This window comes from Lutjanus erythropterus, chromosome 2, assembly GCF_056507025.1.
Source record: "Lutjanus erythropterus isolate fLutEry1 chromosome 2, fLutEry1.hap2, whole genome shotgun sequence".
In the NCBI taxonomy this organism is placed as follows: domain Eukaryota; kingdom Metazoa; phylum Chordata; class Actinopteri; order Lutjaniformes; family Lutjanidae; genus Lutjanus; species Lutjanus erythropterus.
Window position 1 is genome coordinate 31,730,574 of NC_139318.1, and position 15,246 is coordinate 31,745,819.

A 15,246-nucleotide genomic window follows, 5' to 3' on the forward strand; every position below is an offset into this window, starting at 1 on the left:
CATTACAGTGTGTTCTAATGGAGAGTGCAGGAGAGCAGATGGGCAATGAAAAAAGCAATCAGAGCCATTGTGTGTTGTAAAGCAGACAAAATCTGTGCCAAGCTCGAGCATCAAGACTTTGCTTGGCTCATAAATTCTGACAACATGTGTGTGTGTCGGGGTGGGTTACCTGATGAGGGTTCTTCCACCACTTTTCCCATTCGTTGGTGTAGTTGGCAGTAATGGACAGATAACCAATGGGGGCATCAAACCACACATAGAACACCTGCAGAGGCAGCAAGAGAGGAGTTATGCGTGACAAAGGATTTCGTTTCAGTGCGTTTAAAGCTCACATGTATCATACTAGAAAGGACACAAAGATTAGGAGGAATGAAAAATATCCTCACGATGCACAATGACCTGGATATGAGCGCTGATTATAATCGTGGATGTGAATTCTGTTGAATTTCTTGAGGGTGTCTACTAAGGTTGTCAAAAGTATCAACACTTGGATACTTTTTCAGTATCACACTATATCTGTTAATTATAGTATCAAAAGTGCCAAAACTATAAATCATCCAAGTGCTCATTCAAGACTTTAGCTCGTTTTTATTGTCCTGCCTGAAAGTCAGCTTGTAACAACAAAACCACAGTGTTCAGGGACTTTCTGTGCAGACTGTTAATTTACCAGAAAAAAAAAAAAAAAAAAAGAGAAAATGTCTCCTTTATGTACTTTTTAATACTACTACTAGTAGTAGTAGTACTAGAGTTTTGGAGATATCAGCTGTAGAGATGCCGTCTCTCCAAAATAATGGAACCAGTTTGCACTCAGCTTGTGATGCTCAAAACACCAAAAACTATACATCTGAAAAACTCAACAGCAATGTCTCTTTCCAAAAATCATGACCCAGTTAGTCAAGATAATCCACAGCCCTTCTTGTGAGCAGTTTCATGTAGGAACTTTTTGTTTCTAGTAGGAAGAAAGTAGTGCTGTTCGATTCTACTGCGGAAAGGAAAAATGTTTTAGGAGACCCTGGTTTTGAATTTTTCAAATGTATTTTTTTTGGTGCTTTGAGCTTTTGATTTTCGGATGATCTGTCCCTTTAAAGGCTAAACAGAAGCACTGTACCTAATTTTAATCACTGAAATGGTTAAAATTAGGTAGAAAATAGCCCCACAGAAACTGGACTGCTTGCAGTTTAGCTAACTAGCAAGCTCTTCCATTCCAGACAGAGGCATTAAACTCTTGTTGATTTCACCAAAGATTACATGCACAGGTATTTTGCATTTGGAGTGAACTTTAGGCCACGCTTACAGCATTCAATAAACAGATTATTTTATACTTTTGTGAGGCCTTCGTGTTAGTAAATGTGAATACTTAAAACTTGAAGCCTGAGGCCATGCTGCTTTCTGCTTTAGTGTTTTAGAAGATGTGTACTAAAAAAAGTGGTCAGCGTTTGTTTAGACATGCCAGACCCAGAGTCTCTCCCGGTGAAGCACTAGAGTGCTATTAGAGAGCACTGCAGTATCATCAGTCACTGCAGCATTTGTAAACAGATAATGAAGTGCACAGTCATTTTCAATGTTTAATTAGAAACCTGGCCTTAGATATTAAGTGTTTGCATTCATTATCCTCTCAGCAGGTAATTTAGCTCAGCAGTAGGGATTTAATATGCTTCAATGAATGAGGAGTGCTGTGTTTATCTTTTCTATTGTTTAATGAACTATAAACAAGCAAATCCTATCAAACAGTAAGCGAAAAATATTTTTTTCATTCTGGCAACAATAGCAAACCTTCTCTTTAAAGTCAGGATGAGGTACTGGCGTTCCCCACTTCAGGTCCCTGGTGATGCAGCGAGGTTTGAGTCCATCTCTCAGCCAGGAGCGGGTGATCTGTTTGGCGTTTGCTGTCCAGTCTCCTGAGCTTGTTGACTTGTCCAGCCACTGCTCCAACTGAGTCTCAAGCTGCATGACAGTAAAGAGGGAGAATGAAAAGGCTGACAAAAACAACTGAATGTCTTAACTCCAAACCACAGCTCTAGAAAGACTAAAGCTGCTTGAATAATAAAATTACCACAGGGATAACAGCCTGACTTTGAATTATACTTTGCACTTTGTGGTTTTACTTTATAAACAGGCAAACTCTGTCTTAATCCCCGTGACTAAAGAAAAAAATCATCATCTACACTAAACTATAGAATGGACAACCAAGTGCCCAGCTGCATAAAACCACTTAGGCTCAGGTTATGAGTTGCATAAAAGTCCAAAGTGGCTGCCTTGAGCTACTTAAATATTCCCTTATGCATCGCTAGAAGGTCCATAGTAGCTGTTTTTCTCTGTTTCTCTCTCTCTCTGAAATAATTTGCGGAACATAAGACAATGGCTGAATTAATTGCGATTGAAGAAGAGGAGGAAGTACCAAGACACATTTTTCGGGACAGGTAAAGCACACTGGACATTACGAGCAATGCTAGCAACCTGTCAGTATATATATAGATTTGATCTTAGCATCAGAAACTTTATAGCCAAACATTAACATAACTCTCTACTACATTAATGCTAGCTATATAGTTTTACTGAAAATCACTAGTTTTTGTCTCCTTTTTCGGGAGAGACAGTATTTTTTTTCATATTTTTTCATTATTTAAGCTATGGTTCATTTCACAGCAGATTTCTCACATTGATTTTGTCAGTCACTTCTTGCTAGATCTTCTGCTTCTGGATGGGTTTAAATTAACTTTGAATTATGTGCTTGTGTTTTCCACATTCCGCAAGGAGAACAACATTCTCATCTTCTGTCCAGCTTGGCTTCCTTTTACTTTTTGTGTTGCTTTGTTATCCACATTGGAGAAAGTAGTTCACACTGAAAACAATGTTGTCCAGCATCATGAAAGAATGATGACTTGAGTGAAGCGTAACCATGGTAACTGAAGTCCACATGTGCTGTATTATGACAATAACTACCATGAAAGCCCGAGTCTAATCCCTTCGCTTAGGGAACCAGGAAAAGGCCGTTAAAATGCCGTGTGAAAATCATACCCTTGGCAGGTCCAGGAAAAGATGTTTGGAGGAGCGGATGACTGGAGTCTGCCTGCAGACCTTACACTGAGGTTCCTGGAGAGGACAGTCATCAACAATGATCAACACTGATTAGGATAAACTTAACCTGATTTTTACCTGAATTGTGCTTGTACTTTTTCATCTATAAAAGCAGAACATTTTCAAAAGTCCCTGTGCAGTAACAACATAACATTAACGATAAATGAAAGGTTGCAGTGTCAGCTTCTCTGATTAAAAGAGAGTAAGAATTTTTTAGATTTCATAGTTCTGCACAAATCAGAAAATACATACAGCAGCACTGCAGCCCTAGCCAAACAGACGATACATCTGTTCAGTATATGATGCACTTTGAATATATGGTGCAGTTGGCATCATAAGCCTCACTCTCAAAAAAATAGGTGTGTAGTATCTATATACTTCTGTGCATGTCATGTCACATTTGTGCAGCAGCATATTGCTGGCATGCCAGTAAAAGGAAAACAGAAAAGTATGATTTCATAATGTGAAAATTTTATTATTATAACAAGATGTTTTTCACATTATAACAAGATATTTTGATGTTATGACGACATACAAACTTATCTTGTAACATTAAAGTTTCCATGTTATAAATAGATAAATAATATATTCTTACAACAAGGAAAGTTTCTTGCTATTAGATGATAAGTTTGTACCTTGTAATAGTGTTGAATAGTTTGTGTTAATGTGACAATAAACTTTTCACAATATAAAGTGACACTGTTCCATTTTTCTTTTTGTTGCATGGCAACAATATGTTGTTGCAATAGTAATACATTCGCGCTAATCACTCTAGCAAATGTAGGAAATCATGAACTGCAGTGAATGTACAAGTTGGTGATGAAAGGTAGAAATGGGAAAGCCAAACAGATTAATTAATATTTAATTACGTAAGTATCAAAACATTTATCATGTATCATTTCATCATTTTTGTTGTCATAGATAGTCAGTTAATATCAATAATCAGCATGATTCACAATTGTAATCCTCCTCTTGCCTTTAATCATCAACACGCTCCTTCCAACTCACCCTGAGCTCCACAGCATTGATGAGCCGCCCACACTTGTCACACTGGTCACCACGAGCTTCTGGGTAGCTGCAGTGGGGACAGGTGCCTTCTACGAAGCGATCGGCAAGGAAACGCTGGCAGTTTTCACAGCGCAGCTGCTCCACCGTGTCTTCCATGAGGAAGCCATGATTGTGGAGACGCCAGAAAATATCCTGGGCGATCCTGACAGGATAACAAAAGGGAAAAGATGCTTGAAATTGTGCCTGGGATGCAAGGAGAAAACATTTTTATATATTTTGACCTGATTTAAAGGTGCATGAACACACTGATGATTGTGTTACATGGCAACTAATGTATCACTAAACCCTTAGCCCAGTTTTGTTTTCCAACTCAGAATAAAACTGCTCTTCCCTGTTGAAAATGATGTAAACTTTATGGATCAATAAAGCAATACAGATAAAAAGAAAAAGAGTCTGTGTTATTGATTTGTTAAGAAAAACATAACGTGAAATGTTACCAAAAAAGCTGATTGTAATCTTTGGTGGTGGATTGTAAAGCTAAAATGTAAGACCAAACATCCAAAGCACTTTTCATGAATCAAGTCAAAAGTCTTTAATCTGTGGGCCGTTTTCATTTTTCAAAGCACACAGTTCTGGTGCATGGTGCTTGATGCCTTTTATGTTGTACTCTATCAAAGCAAAGGCCCCAAAACAAGAGTTTCTATCTTTGTAATCCTTTTCTATGTACAAGCTCAAGAAGTAAAGTCTCTTCTCTTTGGGAGAAAAGTGCCTCTCTTTTGTATCGCATTTCCACATGTAAGTAGATAAAAACCCATCTGTCCATGTCTTGTTTCAACGCAGATATAAACAAAAACCTCATCTATACACACAGTGACAAGAAATCACACCCACTCCATTGCTTTCAGTGTTTCAGTTATTCCTTAAAGCAACAGTCAATAACTTTGAAGCAATTACTTTCACCTCCACACTTTAGTTACCTCATCAATATTATACAATGGATCATTTAATTATAGAACATCCAATTTATTTTCCCTGGTTCGACTATACCAGTATTTTTCCTTTCAGATAACTTTTCAGAAAGTTGAGTTGTGAAAAGTGATGCCGTTTCTTGAAAAAAATACATCATTACATCATTTAAATAAATCATTATAATGAAGTGGAGCATCACCTAACCTGACCAAATCTACCTTTACACAAAACCTTAAGCTTAGTTAAATAGTGTTCAGTGGTGGAATGTAAGCACGTTTACTCAAGTACTGTACTTAAGCACACATTTGAGGTATTTATACTTAACTTGAGTCTTTTCTTCTCAAGCCACTTTCTACTTCTACTCCATTACGCAGACAAATATTGTACTTTATATCATTCCATTTATCTGACAGCTTTAGTTACAAGTTTTGTTAAAAAATTTATTAAGTGCTTATAAAACAGTTTTATAACAATACAGTTTATACAAATACAGCTGAACAGTTAGTCAGTTAATCAATTAGGCCAGTAATTCCCAAACTTAAAAAAGCCACATCCCAATTTGAAATCTGAAAATCATCTGTGGCTCACTCAAACTTTTAATCACAACTAAGATCAACATACGAGATTAATTGCACCAATGATGTTCAAGAAATATGGTGAAGTAGGTCAGATAAGTGAGGACTAACATGCAGGGCTTTGTTTTATTAGTTTAGATTTTTTTTTAATTAATAATAAATATTTCACAGTAATTTCAAACTTATAATTGTTTTCTATGACCTCTCAAGATCCACCTGAAGGGCCTTCATAGCCCACACTTTGGAAATTACTGAATAAGGCAACAGCCATAAAATTAATTGGAAACAATTTTGATAATCATTGAAGGATTTTTCACAGTTAAACATTTCATGGTTCTAGTCTCTCAAATGTGAGGATTTGCTGCATTTCTTTTTAATTATTTTAATTTCTTTTTAATAATTTAATAATAATTAATATGTTTGATATATCATATATAATAGTGCAGTATAACAGTCACAGGAGTATTTTTACATTGTGGTATTAGTACTTTAACAAGAAACTAGTGCTTTTACTGGTAAGTAAAGGATTTAAATACTTACTCCACCACTGTGTGTGTGTGTGTGCTGTTCAAAGGCGAAAAGTGTCACATGTGAGAGCTGCAGCCCCAGACACAACGCTGCTTAACTAAAGAATGTTTTTTTTTTTTTTAATGGGATTTGGTGAACCTCAAAAATGTAAGAAATAATCAACGTCCTGCAATCATGCTCAATAATCTCTACGATTAAGTAGAGCAGAATGTATGGTTGAGAGGGCCAGACATCCACACCAGTATCTACTTAAAGATTACAGTAATCCTATGTTATGTAATTGTATAGTAATCGTATGGAAACGTGCCCTTTCATACCAAAGCCAGGCAGAGTCAGAACCATATCCAACCCAGGAGAGGAGCAGGGTCGTGACGCTCACATAACAGCAGATTACATTTCTACAAAATGGCCAACTGCAGCCATCTCCCCTGCTTTCACTTACTCCGTCTGCTTCTCAGTGGTGGTCCTGCCGAAAAAATCGAAGTCGATCTGGAACCACTTGTAGATGCTGGAGTGAATAGTGTGGTACTTGTCGCATATCTGCTGGGGCGTCAGACCCTCCTCTCTGGCCTTGTTCTCTGTGGCTGTGCCGTACTCATCTGTGCCACACACAAACAGCAGGTTCCAGCCTCGCAGACGGCCGTACCTTAGAGGAGTAAATGCAAGATGGAGTCAGAACAGTGAGAGGCACTCAGGATGGCAAGTGCAGAAGATAGGTGTGGAGAAGAAAGAAATGGAGAAAAAATTAAAATATAGGATGCAGAAGAAAAAGTTACAGGGAGTTACAGAGTGAATAACAATGAGGGTAAGTGAAGAAAAAGTAGGAGTAGGATAGGGTGATATGCCTGTACTGTAACATTATATATGTACAAGATGGTGTATGATGGTGTTTATGATCATCGGCATTTTGTTGGCACCAAAGTAGACAAACAAAAGGAATTACAAGACTAAATTCATACCTGCAGAAGACGTCAGCGCTGAGGACGCAGCCGATGATGTTGCCCAGGTGGGGGACGTTGTTGACATAAGGCAAGGCACTGGTCACAAGCAAGTTTCGTTTGCCCTCCTGTGGTAAACTGATAGAAAAAAAAAAACAGATCTGCGTTTTAATCTCCCTATCTCATAACTCCTCATGATTCTACACGCACAGATCTTTTGTTTTTATTTAGTTTTCATAAAAATATGAAGGAGAACAACATATTAACACAAAAACATCATACTGTACAGAAACAGATGAAACGTAAAAAAAACGACTGGTTGTTGTAAAATATTCACATAAATATAGTTTAGTTAGTTATTCTCTTTGACTTCCAAAAGGTATGCAAACTTTTCCATAAAAAAGTTGTGAACAATCTCTAGCCACCATTCTGTTTTGGAGCATTTACATAAGGCCAAACGATTTTCTTGCTTACTGCCAATAAAGTTTAGTCAAGTAGAGGTCTTTTCTGATCACAGCATCTTTAATGCTCCCATGATACATCAGAGGGCAGGTATTTGGGATCTAAAATCCAAAAATACTTTGAACAATTGCATTATTTTTGTACAATTCCAGAAAATTTGTGAATGGTCAGCCTCCATGCCCTCACACATCTTCCAGTAGTGTTGTGTTGCAAGTTGCCTGCTTTTTATTTTGGGTGTAAAAGCAAGTTAAATTGTTCCAGGAGAATTCCCTCCATTATAGTGACAACTAGCGTTGATTTCCCCTGCTTACCAGCTCCCACTCAGACATTAACAAAAAGCAGTAGGTTACAGCATCAATACCTTCCCCTCCCTCAACTTAGAATGGGTTTCATGTAACATCATAGTGCAGAAACCTATTTCAGGTCACGTTGGAAAATGTTTTTAGAAGGGCTTGGGAAAACAGCATTTTAATTCCTGAACATACGTACTTCAAACTAAATTTCAATGTTTAGATTTGAATATTTAAGGAGCACTACTGGAAAGCTACATAATGATAACATAAAAACTAAATAATACTACTAATAACAGTAAATAATGGACCTGCCCTTTAATATTTAGGATAGAAAATGCATGTTTAAATACTCACATTGGGTGTTGTCTGTTTGCAGCCGATGCGCAGGAGCTCAGACCTTTACTCCAGGTGAGAACAGCTGCCTCCATCTCCTCCTCTGAAACTGCACGCTCATTTTCCTCACCCTAAACAAACATTTAGATAAAGAGAATCATTAGGTTAGTCGTCTCCACTTTGTAGTTTAATTCAGATGTTTTTATGGATTTTAATTTGTTAAATATCATCACTGTGGACAAAAAGTCTAAATAGTACTCTGAGCACTTCCATGACCTATAAATTTTCAGGTTTTGGAAATTTTCATCAAAAATAAAAATTTTATTGCCACTGAAAGCAGTGAAATGCTAAAACTAGCTGTTCCATTAACAATTCATAATGAACTTGCCTTGGGGACTCAGAAACTGAACATCATGATTTGCTCAATTTGGATGTGATGTTAACAAGAGAAAAATAAGAAGAATCTTGTTTTCAGTGTAATTATATAAATTCCAAAGACTTTATGTTGAGACCTGTCAAAAGGATCACATTGTATACAGTAAGTGATTTTTCTCTGTCCAGTAGCAGCAAAAAAACAAAAATAACTTTAACTGTTCAGCTTTTGACCTGACCTTTTGACCACTAACCCTGAGGCTAAAGTATGTAGCTATCTGAGATGCACAAACAACTGCAACTTCCTCTCACAGGGAGCCATAACTGTTGCTGCTGCCATATTTGATTGGCACCTGTTCAAATCCTCCCATGCTCACACAAGAAAGAAATGGAGGATAGAGAAAAGAGTGATGTAACCTCTACATGCTGCATGTTCTAGATCCTAACACGGGTGTTAATTCAGCTTTCATAGAGCCGGGTTAACTCTCACACGGAGACCGCATCTGCTTTACAAGACAGTCCTGCTTAGTTTAAGTGAGGTGAATTCAAGCCCTTCAAGAGTGCTTTAACTTTCTTCCCAAGTAAAAAAAAAGCTACAGTGAAGAAAAGACAGAAAATGTGGGAAAGAAAACATACAATACATGAATCTAGCAAGGTGTTGTTCGTGTTAATGCATCTATAGCTTGATGAAAAGACAATACATTTTCTTGGAAACCTCACAGGGCGTACATGTTTCCTGAGGCATAAGCACGAGTGTAGTTAGGCACTGAAGCACCTCTGAATGCTTTTTGTTCAGTAAGAAAGCTTTAAGTCTAACAGTTATCCTGATGATCAGGCTGATACCTCAGCAGGGCTGCCGTTGCATGGCTGTGTGTCTCTGCTCTGGCTGCTCTGAGGGGCAGGCTGCCTCTGCATGTAGCTCTTCATGCCCTGCAGGCCTTTTCCCTGCAGCACTTTCTGAGCAGCCGACTGGAAACTGTGCATAACAGCCCCACGGTCAAACCAAGTCTTCACAGACTTGCGTTCACCTGAAGAGGAAAGTGAAGGGTTGTGGTAAGGACTGTTTGAACATAGAGAACAAAATAATTGGAAATAAAATATTTGAAAATTAAAAAAGGAAGATAAGCAAAAGGAAAAACCAAAGGAAAAGCTGTTAAATGAAAATAGGGAAGAAGTTGAGGTATTAAAATAGTAATAGTCTATAGTCAAGGTAAAGCGGTGACAAAATTCTAAATAAAGTGTACACTTAAACTCATTAATTTGAGCACAAAAACCACTGGGTCCCAGGGTCACACAGAGGGTCCCACTGCTGTGTGACCCCGCCCACAGCGGTACATTGCTTAGCTTCTTACTCCAGTACACTGTTTACCCAAACTGAGGGCATGCTGAGTGCCGTCTACTGTAGATAATAAATTGAATATAGATAAGTACCTTAAATAACCCCGCTTCAAATAATACGAATTGTCCCTTTAATGGATGGACAACTAACGCATGGATGCAAAGAATTTTGATATTTATTAGCACTTACCCAATCCTAGCGAAGAGTCAGATAAAACAGGGTACAGCGCAGCCCATAAAACAACATCAGCAACTGAAACGGCATCCTGAAACAAAGCACAGTTTAACATTATTTTTAGCTTTTATTTTAATGAATATACACACTATTCCTGAACTTGCCATGTGTTCTTTCCTGTCACCCCATTAAAAAAAACTTAGATGCTTATCGTTTTGAAAGCCCTAAAGTGGGGCTGCAACTAACCATCATTTTCTTTATTGATTTATCTGTCGCTCATTTTCTTAATTAATCATTAATTACATTAACTGTTTGGTCCATAAAATGTCAGAAAACGGTGAAAAATGTTGATCAGTGTTTCCTAAAGCTGAAGGTGCGCATCCTCAAAAGCCCACAACTAGGAGGGTCATGATTTCAATTCTAAATGGAAAACTGATCAAAACCAAAAGCTGGATCTGGTGAAATAAGTTATTGTTATTAGATTTTAAATATTATTTTCATGTAATATTAACATGCCCTTAGTGTGGTATATTGCAAAACAAAAAAAACACAGACAGTTACATCACACTTGATACCATGTAGCTTATCCTTTTAAAGAAGAATTGATAGAAAATGTAAATGACAGTTGTTAGGGCATAAAACCAATAATCTCTTTATTTTTTACAAATCAAGGTTCAATATGGCATAGCCATCAGTACTGAAAAAATTTCAAATTCAAAATCAGATCAAGTCATGATCTTAAAATCAAAAGCCAAATCGAACTGTGGATTTCGGATCATGGATGACATCTCTGAGCACAACCCAAAAGATAGTTTACTGTACATGGAGGATCAAAGAACCCAAACAATATTCATATTTGAGAAGTTGAAACCAGAGAATTTGGACATTTCCCCGTAATAAAAAATTGATTAATTAACTGATCAGTGCAAAGCTACCGTAAACAATGCAGATCAAAGATCCTCCTGGCCCTCTGTGACTTTATACATACAGAACAACCATGAGGAAGACTTATTTCAACATGACTGTTCTGTGGGCCTCCACCTCACTAAATATGGACTATGTGTACTTCCTCACTGTGTGTGCTTACCACAGTTTTTCTTTTAGTTTACACAGAGTTCCTCCAAGCCATGCCAATCACCAAGAGACTTAACAAAACATATTTCTGTACACATGAAATATACGACAGACTCGGATGACTTGTTGCCATGGGGGCTGCAAAATAGCACAGAGAAATGATCCCCCACCCAGCCCTGCATCCCCACCAACCCGCATTCAGACACATCTGCAACATAAGGGACCTCCTCCCCAGATAAATCATTTTAACTTAAAAATGCATCACTGGCTCCTGAAAAAAGAAGGAAAGGAAATGTTGCCGGAGGAGCCTGATGTGGCACAGAGGAGATACTCATTTAAACTCAGCTGAGCTTCCAAAAAGGCATCATGAACTTTTGACTGGATTACATATTATTTAGTCTGAAAACGCCTGGTTTAACTGTGTAAGTTTGTCTTTATCTAAATAGGCACTGAAAAATAGGATGTGCAATGGAAAAACAGGAGATGTTAATGCTGTACCCCAGTTAAATATGGCGTGTTCCCCTTGCTCAAGCTTTGGTCCAAGTAGTTTAGGGGCCCCTGGAGGACCTTGGACACCTCTGATCCTTTTCCTTGCAGGACTGCCATATGGAGGGCCTGCAGCAGTGCAGGCTGCACAAATAAGACAAAACAGGGGTTAATTAGAATTGATTGAGCGACATTAGATCAAGCAGTAAACCAAAGGAATGTGACCGAGATTAAACAGTTCATTTCCTTAAACACGAAAGAGCGTGCTGATAGATTTTTTCTCTACATTGTTCTTTAGAAAACATGAGTTTTAAACATTTTATCCAACAGAGGTTCAGTGTTTGTACAACAGATTACCAATGAAAGGTTTGTTGTTATGTCGATCTTACCTGGAGTTCTGTGGCCTCCCATTCAAGCCACTGATTGCAAAGTTCACTGGAGTCTTGCCCATTTACTTCAAACAGGTATCTAATGTGTTTAAAAGTGGGAAACAGAAGTCAAACAGTTGAAGCTTATATGCTTTCAAAGGGAATTTTCTCTGATCTGTGCCAAACAAACACATATGTTCTGTGCCACAAATGTGCTCCATCTTTTGGGAGTTAATTACAGTTTCTCTCTAAATTTTGATATCATGTAATCATTGACTAAAGCTGAAAAAGATACTGTTGGCAGTTTTAGTTAGTACATCACCAGATCTGTCAGATTCATCACCAGTGACATTTATCATGGAAATTTCTTGAGTTGCAACTGATCCAAGCCAGTATTAGGTGCCAATACTGACAGACTTCACCTATCAGATACTGGACTGATGTCACCGATCCCTGTACTGATCAAGAATCTATAGTAGCACAAATCAGTTAATTAATGATTAAACCATTGCATAAGATATCCAGTAGTCTTCATATTTTTTTTGCCAGAATTCTATGAGATAGACTTAAAGGCAGAGCCTGTGCTGGACCATGAACTTGGCATAAAGTAACTTAAGACAGTCTGACACTGAGTGCGAATTCACTAACACAACAAATCTATAGGTCTGAGATATTTTAGTCATGAAACTCAGAAAAGTAAGAAAGCACCTTGCAATATGTGTAAAGCTGACATACAGAGGTTGGGCACTGTGGCGCATCATACAACAATTTACTTAAGCATCTGCAAAAGTATCACATCACAGAACATTAGCAGTTAATGCTAGTATCAGTATCGACAGATATCCAAATTCAGGTACCGGAATTGGATTGGAACTGAAAAAAGTGGATCATGTACCAAATAACAAACACATACTTTCTCATTCACTTTTAACTGTATACAGCCATGCAGATAGTTTTTTGTTTTACTGTATTTACACAGGTTTTGAAATAAAAAACGTGATTAGCACTGCAACTAACAATTATTTTCATAGCTGATAAATCAGCCAATTATTCTCTTGATTAATCGATTAATAGTTGTTTGTTTTAAAATGTCAAAAAATGGTGAAAAATGTCAATCAGTGTTAACCCATAGTCCAAGGTGACATCATTAAATCGTCTTGTTTTACTCACAACCCAAATGTATTTGATTTACTGTCATAAAAGAGTAAAGAAACCAAAAAATATTCACATTTAATAGACTGGAACCAGAGAATTTTGCCTTTATTCTTAAAATCAATTATCAGAATAATTGGCAAGTCATTTACTAATCTATTAATAATTGATTAATCATTACTCTAGAGGTGATGATAATTTCATTGGTGGGGCTCACAGTATCAAAATCTGGGAAGTTAAACCCAAAGCTATCTGTATGACTAGATACTGACAGAGATAAGAGAAAATATATATTTGTTGTTGAACTGTTCCTTTAAGACTTTAGATATCTGAAAGTTTTATACAGTCAGTGATTAACAGCCTCCATGTTTGTGCTAGCTTGGCATTAGTATTCATAAAAGATCAAACTGACCGGCAGATGGCATTGGAGCTGAAAAGGTGCAGTCCACTAGGAAGGAGCAGGGCTGGCAAGGCTGGACGGGTAAGGAAGGGCACCACTCTCTCTGGAAAATAAAACAATCAAAATGTTTGTTCAGATGACACCAAATAAAACGCACACAACAGCAGACATGATTTATATGAGCGTGTTTATAGAGTTGTTAAACTGCATACTTCGACTGGTTGAAACAGGTTGATTCAAACAGTAAATCCTCTTTCTGATCGCTGCGTTTTTACAGAGAGGAGAAAAATCTACATCCATTGCATCTGATTTATTTCAACACTTTCTGGGCAGAGATTATATTAGAATTCAGTGCTGTATCTTCAGGGAGAACTATTAACACACTACTCCTGAAGTGCTTCAAGGATTAATCCTGTGATCAGATTCTCAGCCTCAATACTTATCAGTTAAGTTACTAGAGTGATCTATGAAGAAAGCAAAGGTCATGTCGAAGGTTAATCTGGAATTTATCAGAACACAGGGCAGATCACCACATCACATGGTTACCGATGTCTTGACTTCTACAATACAACTTCATATGTTGTGGTGGCTTTAGGATTCAATACAGCAGGGGTAACATTTATATTTACCATTACATTAACCTTAATAAATGTGCATTGTTTCAGACTCTGTAATGAATCAACTGATATATAACAAAAACTATACCAGAGTGCACAGTAACTTGTATGATCCACTGTACTTCAATACCCCTAATGCTGTTTCATTCATACACTGTGGCTGTATGCCAGATGGTCCTGATTATTCATGTCTGTGATCCAGCTCCCAAGGAGGACTAGCACACATCTGGGACTGAGAGTGAAGCCTCTCTCACATGTCTGAGACAATCAGACCGTAAGCCTGAAGCTGGGGTGTATTACCATTTAATTAGAATCTAATTCCTTTGCACAGCAGCATCTAGATGATGCTCCACTAAACAATGGATCCACTGAGAAGTTCCACAAGTCACAGCAGCATGACTTTATATTCAGCCCATATGCTGCAGCCATATTTTGTGATGAAAGTAGGGCTGAACAAATAATCGAAATACGGAAGAGCAATATTGAAATTGTGCAACAACATACTGACTGCAACAACAAACTGACTGTTTTCCCAAATTAGATATAAAAAAAAAAAAAGAATATATCACCTTGCTTACAGTATTACTATATATCACAGTATATCGAATGGTAACCTCTGTATTGTGATTCGTATCATATTGCCAGATACACAGCTATAGGGAACATGCTTGTTTGGTAGGCTTTGTTCACACTGCAGCCAAATCGGATGTTTTTGCTCACATGTGACTCAGATCTGTTCTTTTTCATGACAGTGTGAACAACACAAGTCACATGAAATCAGATCTTTTGTACTGATTTGGGCCACTTTCATATGTATTCCTAAATCAGATAGAAGTCTGATTTTCAACTGATTTCAGACTGATTTTATGCCTTGAGGAGAGGCGTTGAAAAGTCTGGTTAAAAGTAGCCCTTGGCATCCTAAAATCTTAAATGAAATCCACACACACCTCCTTACAGAAGTAGGAGCCATGGCTCCACAAGAAGCCATAATAAAAAAGATGGCCTTCTTTCTCCATATCTTCACCCTAGTTATCATCTGCTCATGAATTTGCTGGCTTCAGCTGGACACCAACTTATAAG

General features: G+C 37.6%; 1 protein-coding gene across 2 annotated transcripts in view; it reads right to left on the reverse strand.

The window, feature by feature from the left end:
- Window positions 1-15,246, reverse strand: part of mars1 (methionyl-tRNA synthetase 1) — a 29,867-nt gene that overhangs the window by 12,640 nt on the left and 1,981 nt on the right. For both annotated transcript variants that reach the window (XM_084737217.1, XM_084737225.1), the window contains exons 2-13: window positions 13,562-13,652; window positions 12,019-12,097; window positions 11,642-11,773; window positions 10,085-10,160; window positions 9,400-9,584; window positions 8,206-8,315; window positions 7,118-7,234; window positions 6,601-6,804; window positions 4,087-4,288; window positions 3,019-3,093; window positions 1,774-1,944; window positions 170-265 (exon numbers count right to left, since the gene is read on the reverse strand). In XM_084737217.1, the coding sequence (XP_084593343.1) occupies window positions 170-265; window positions 1,774-1,944; window positions 3,019-3,093; window positions 4,087-4,288; window positions 6,601-6,804; window positions 7,118-7,234; window positions 8,206-8,315; window positions 9,400-9,584; window positions 10,085-10,160; window positions 11,642-11,773; window positions 12,019-12,097; window positions 13,562-13,652 (1,538 nt within the window). The remainder of the gene's footprint in view (window positions 1-169; window positions 266-1,773; window positions 1,945-3,018; window positions 3,094-4,086; window positions 4,289-6,600; window positions 6,805-7,117; window positions 7,235-8,205; window positions 8,316-9,399; window positions 9,585-10,084; window positions 10,161-11,641; window positions 11,774-12,018; window positions 12,098-13,561; window positions 13,653-15,246) is intronic.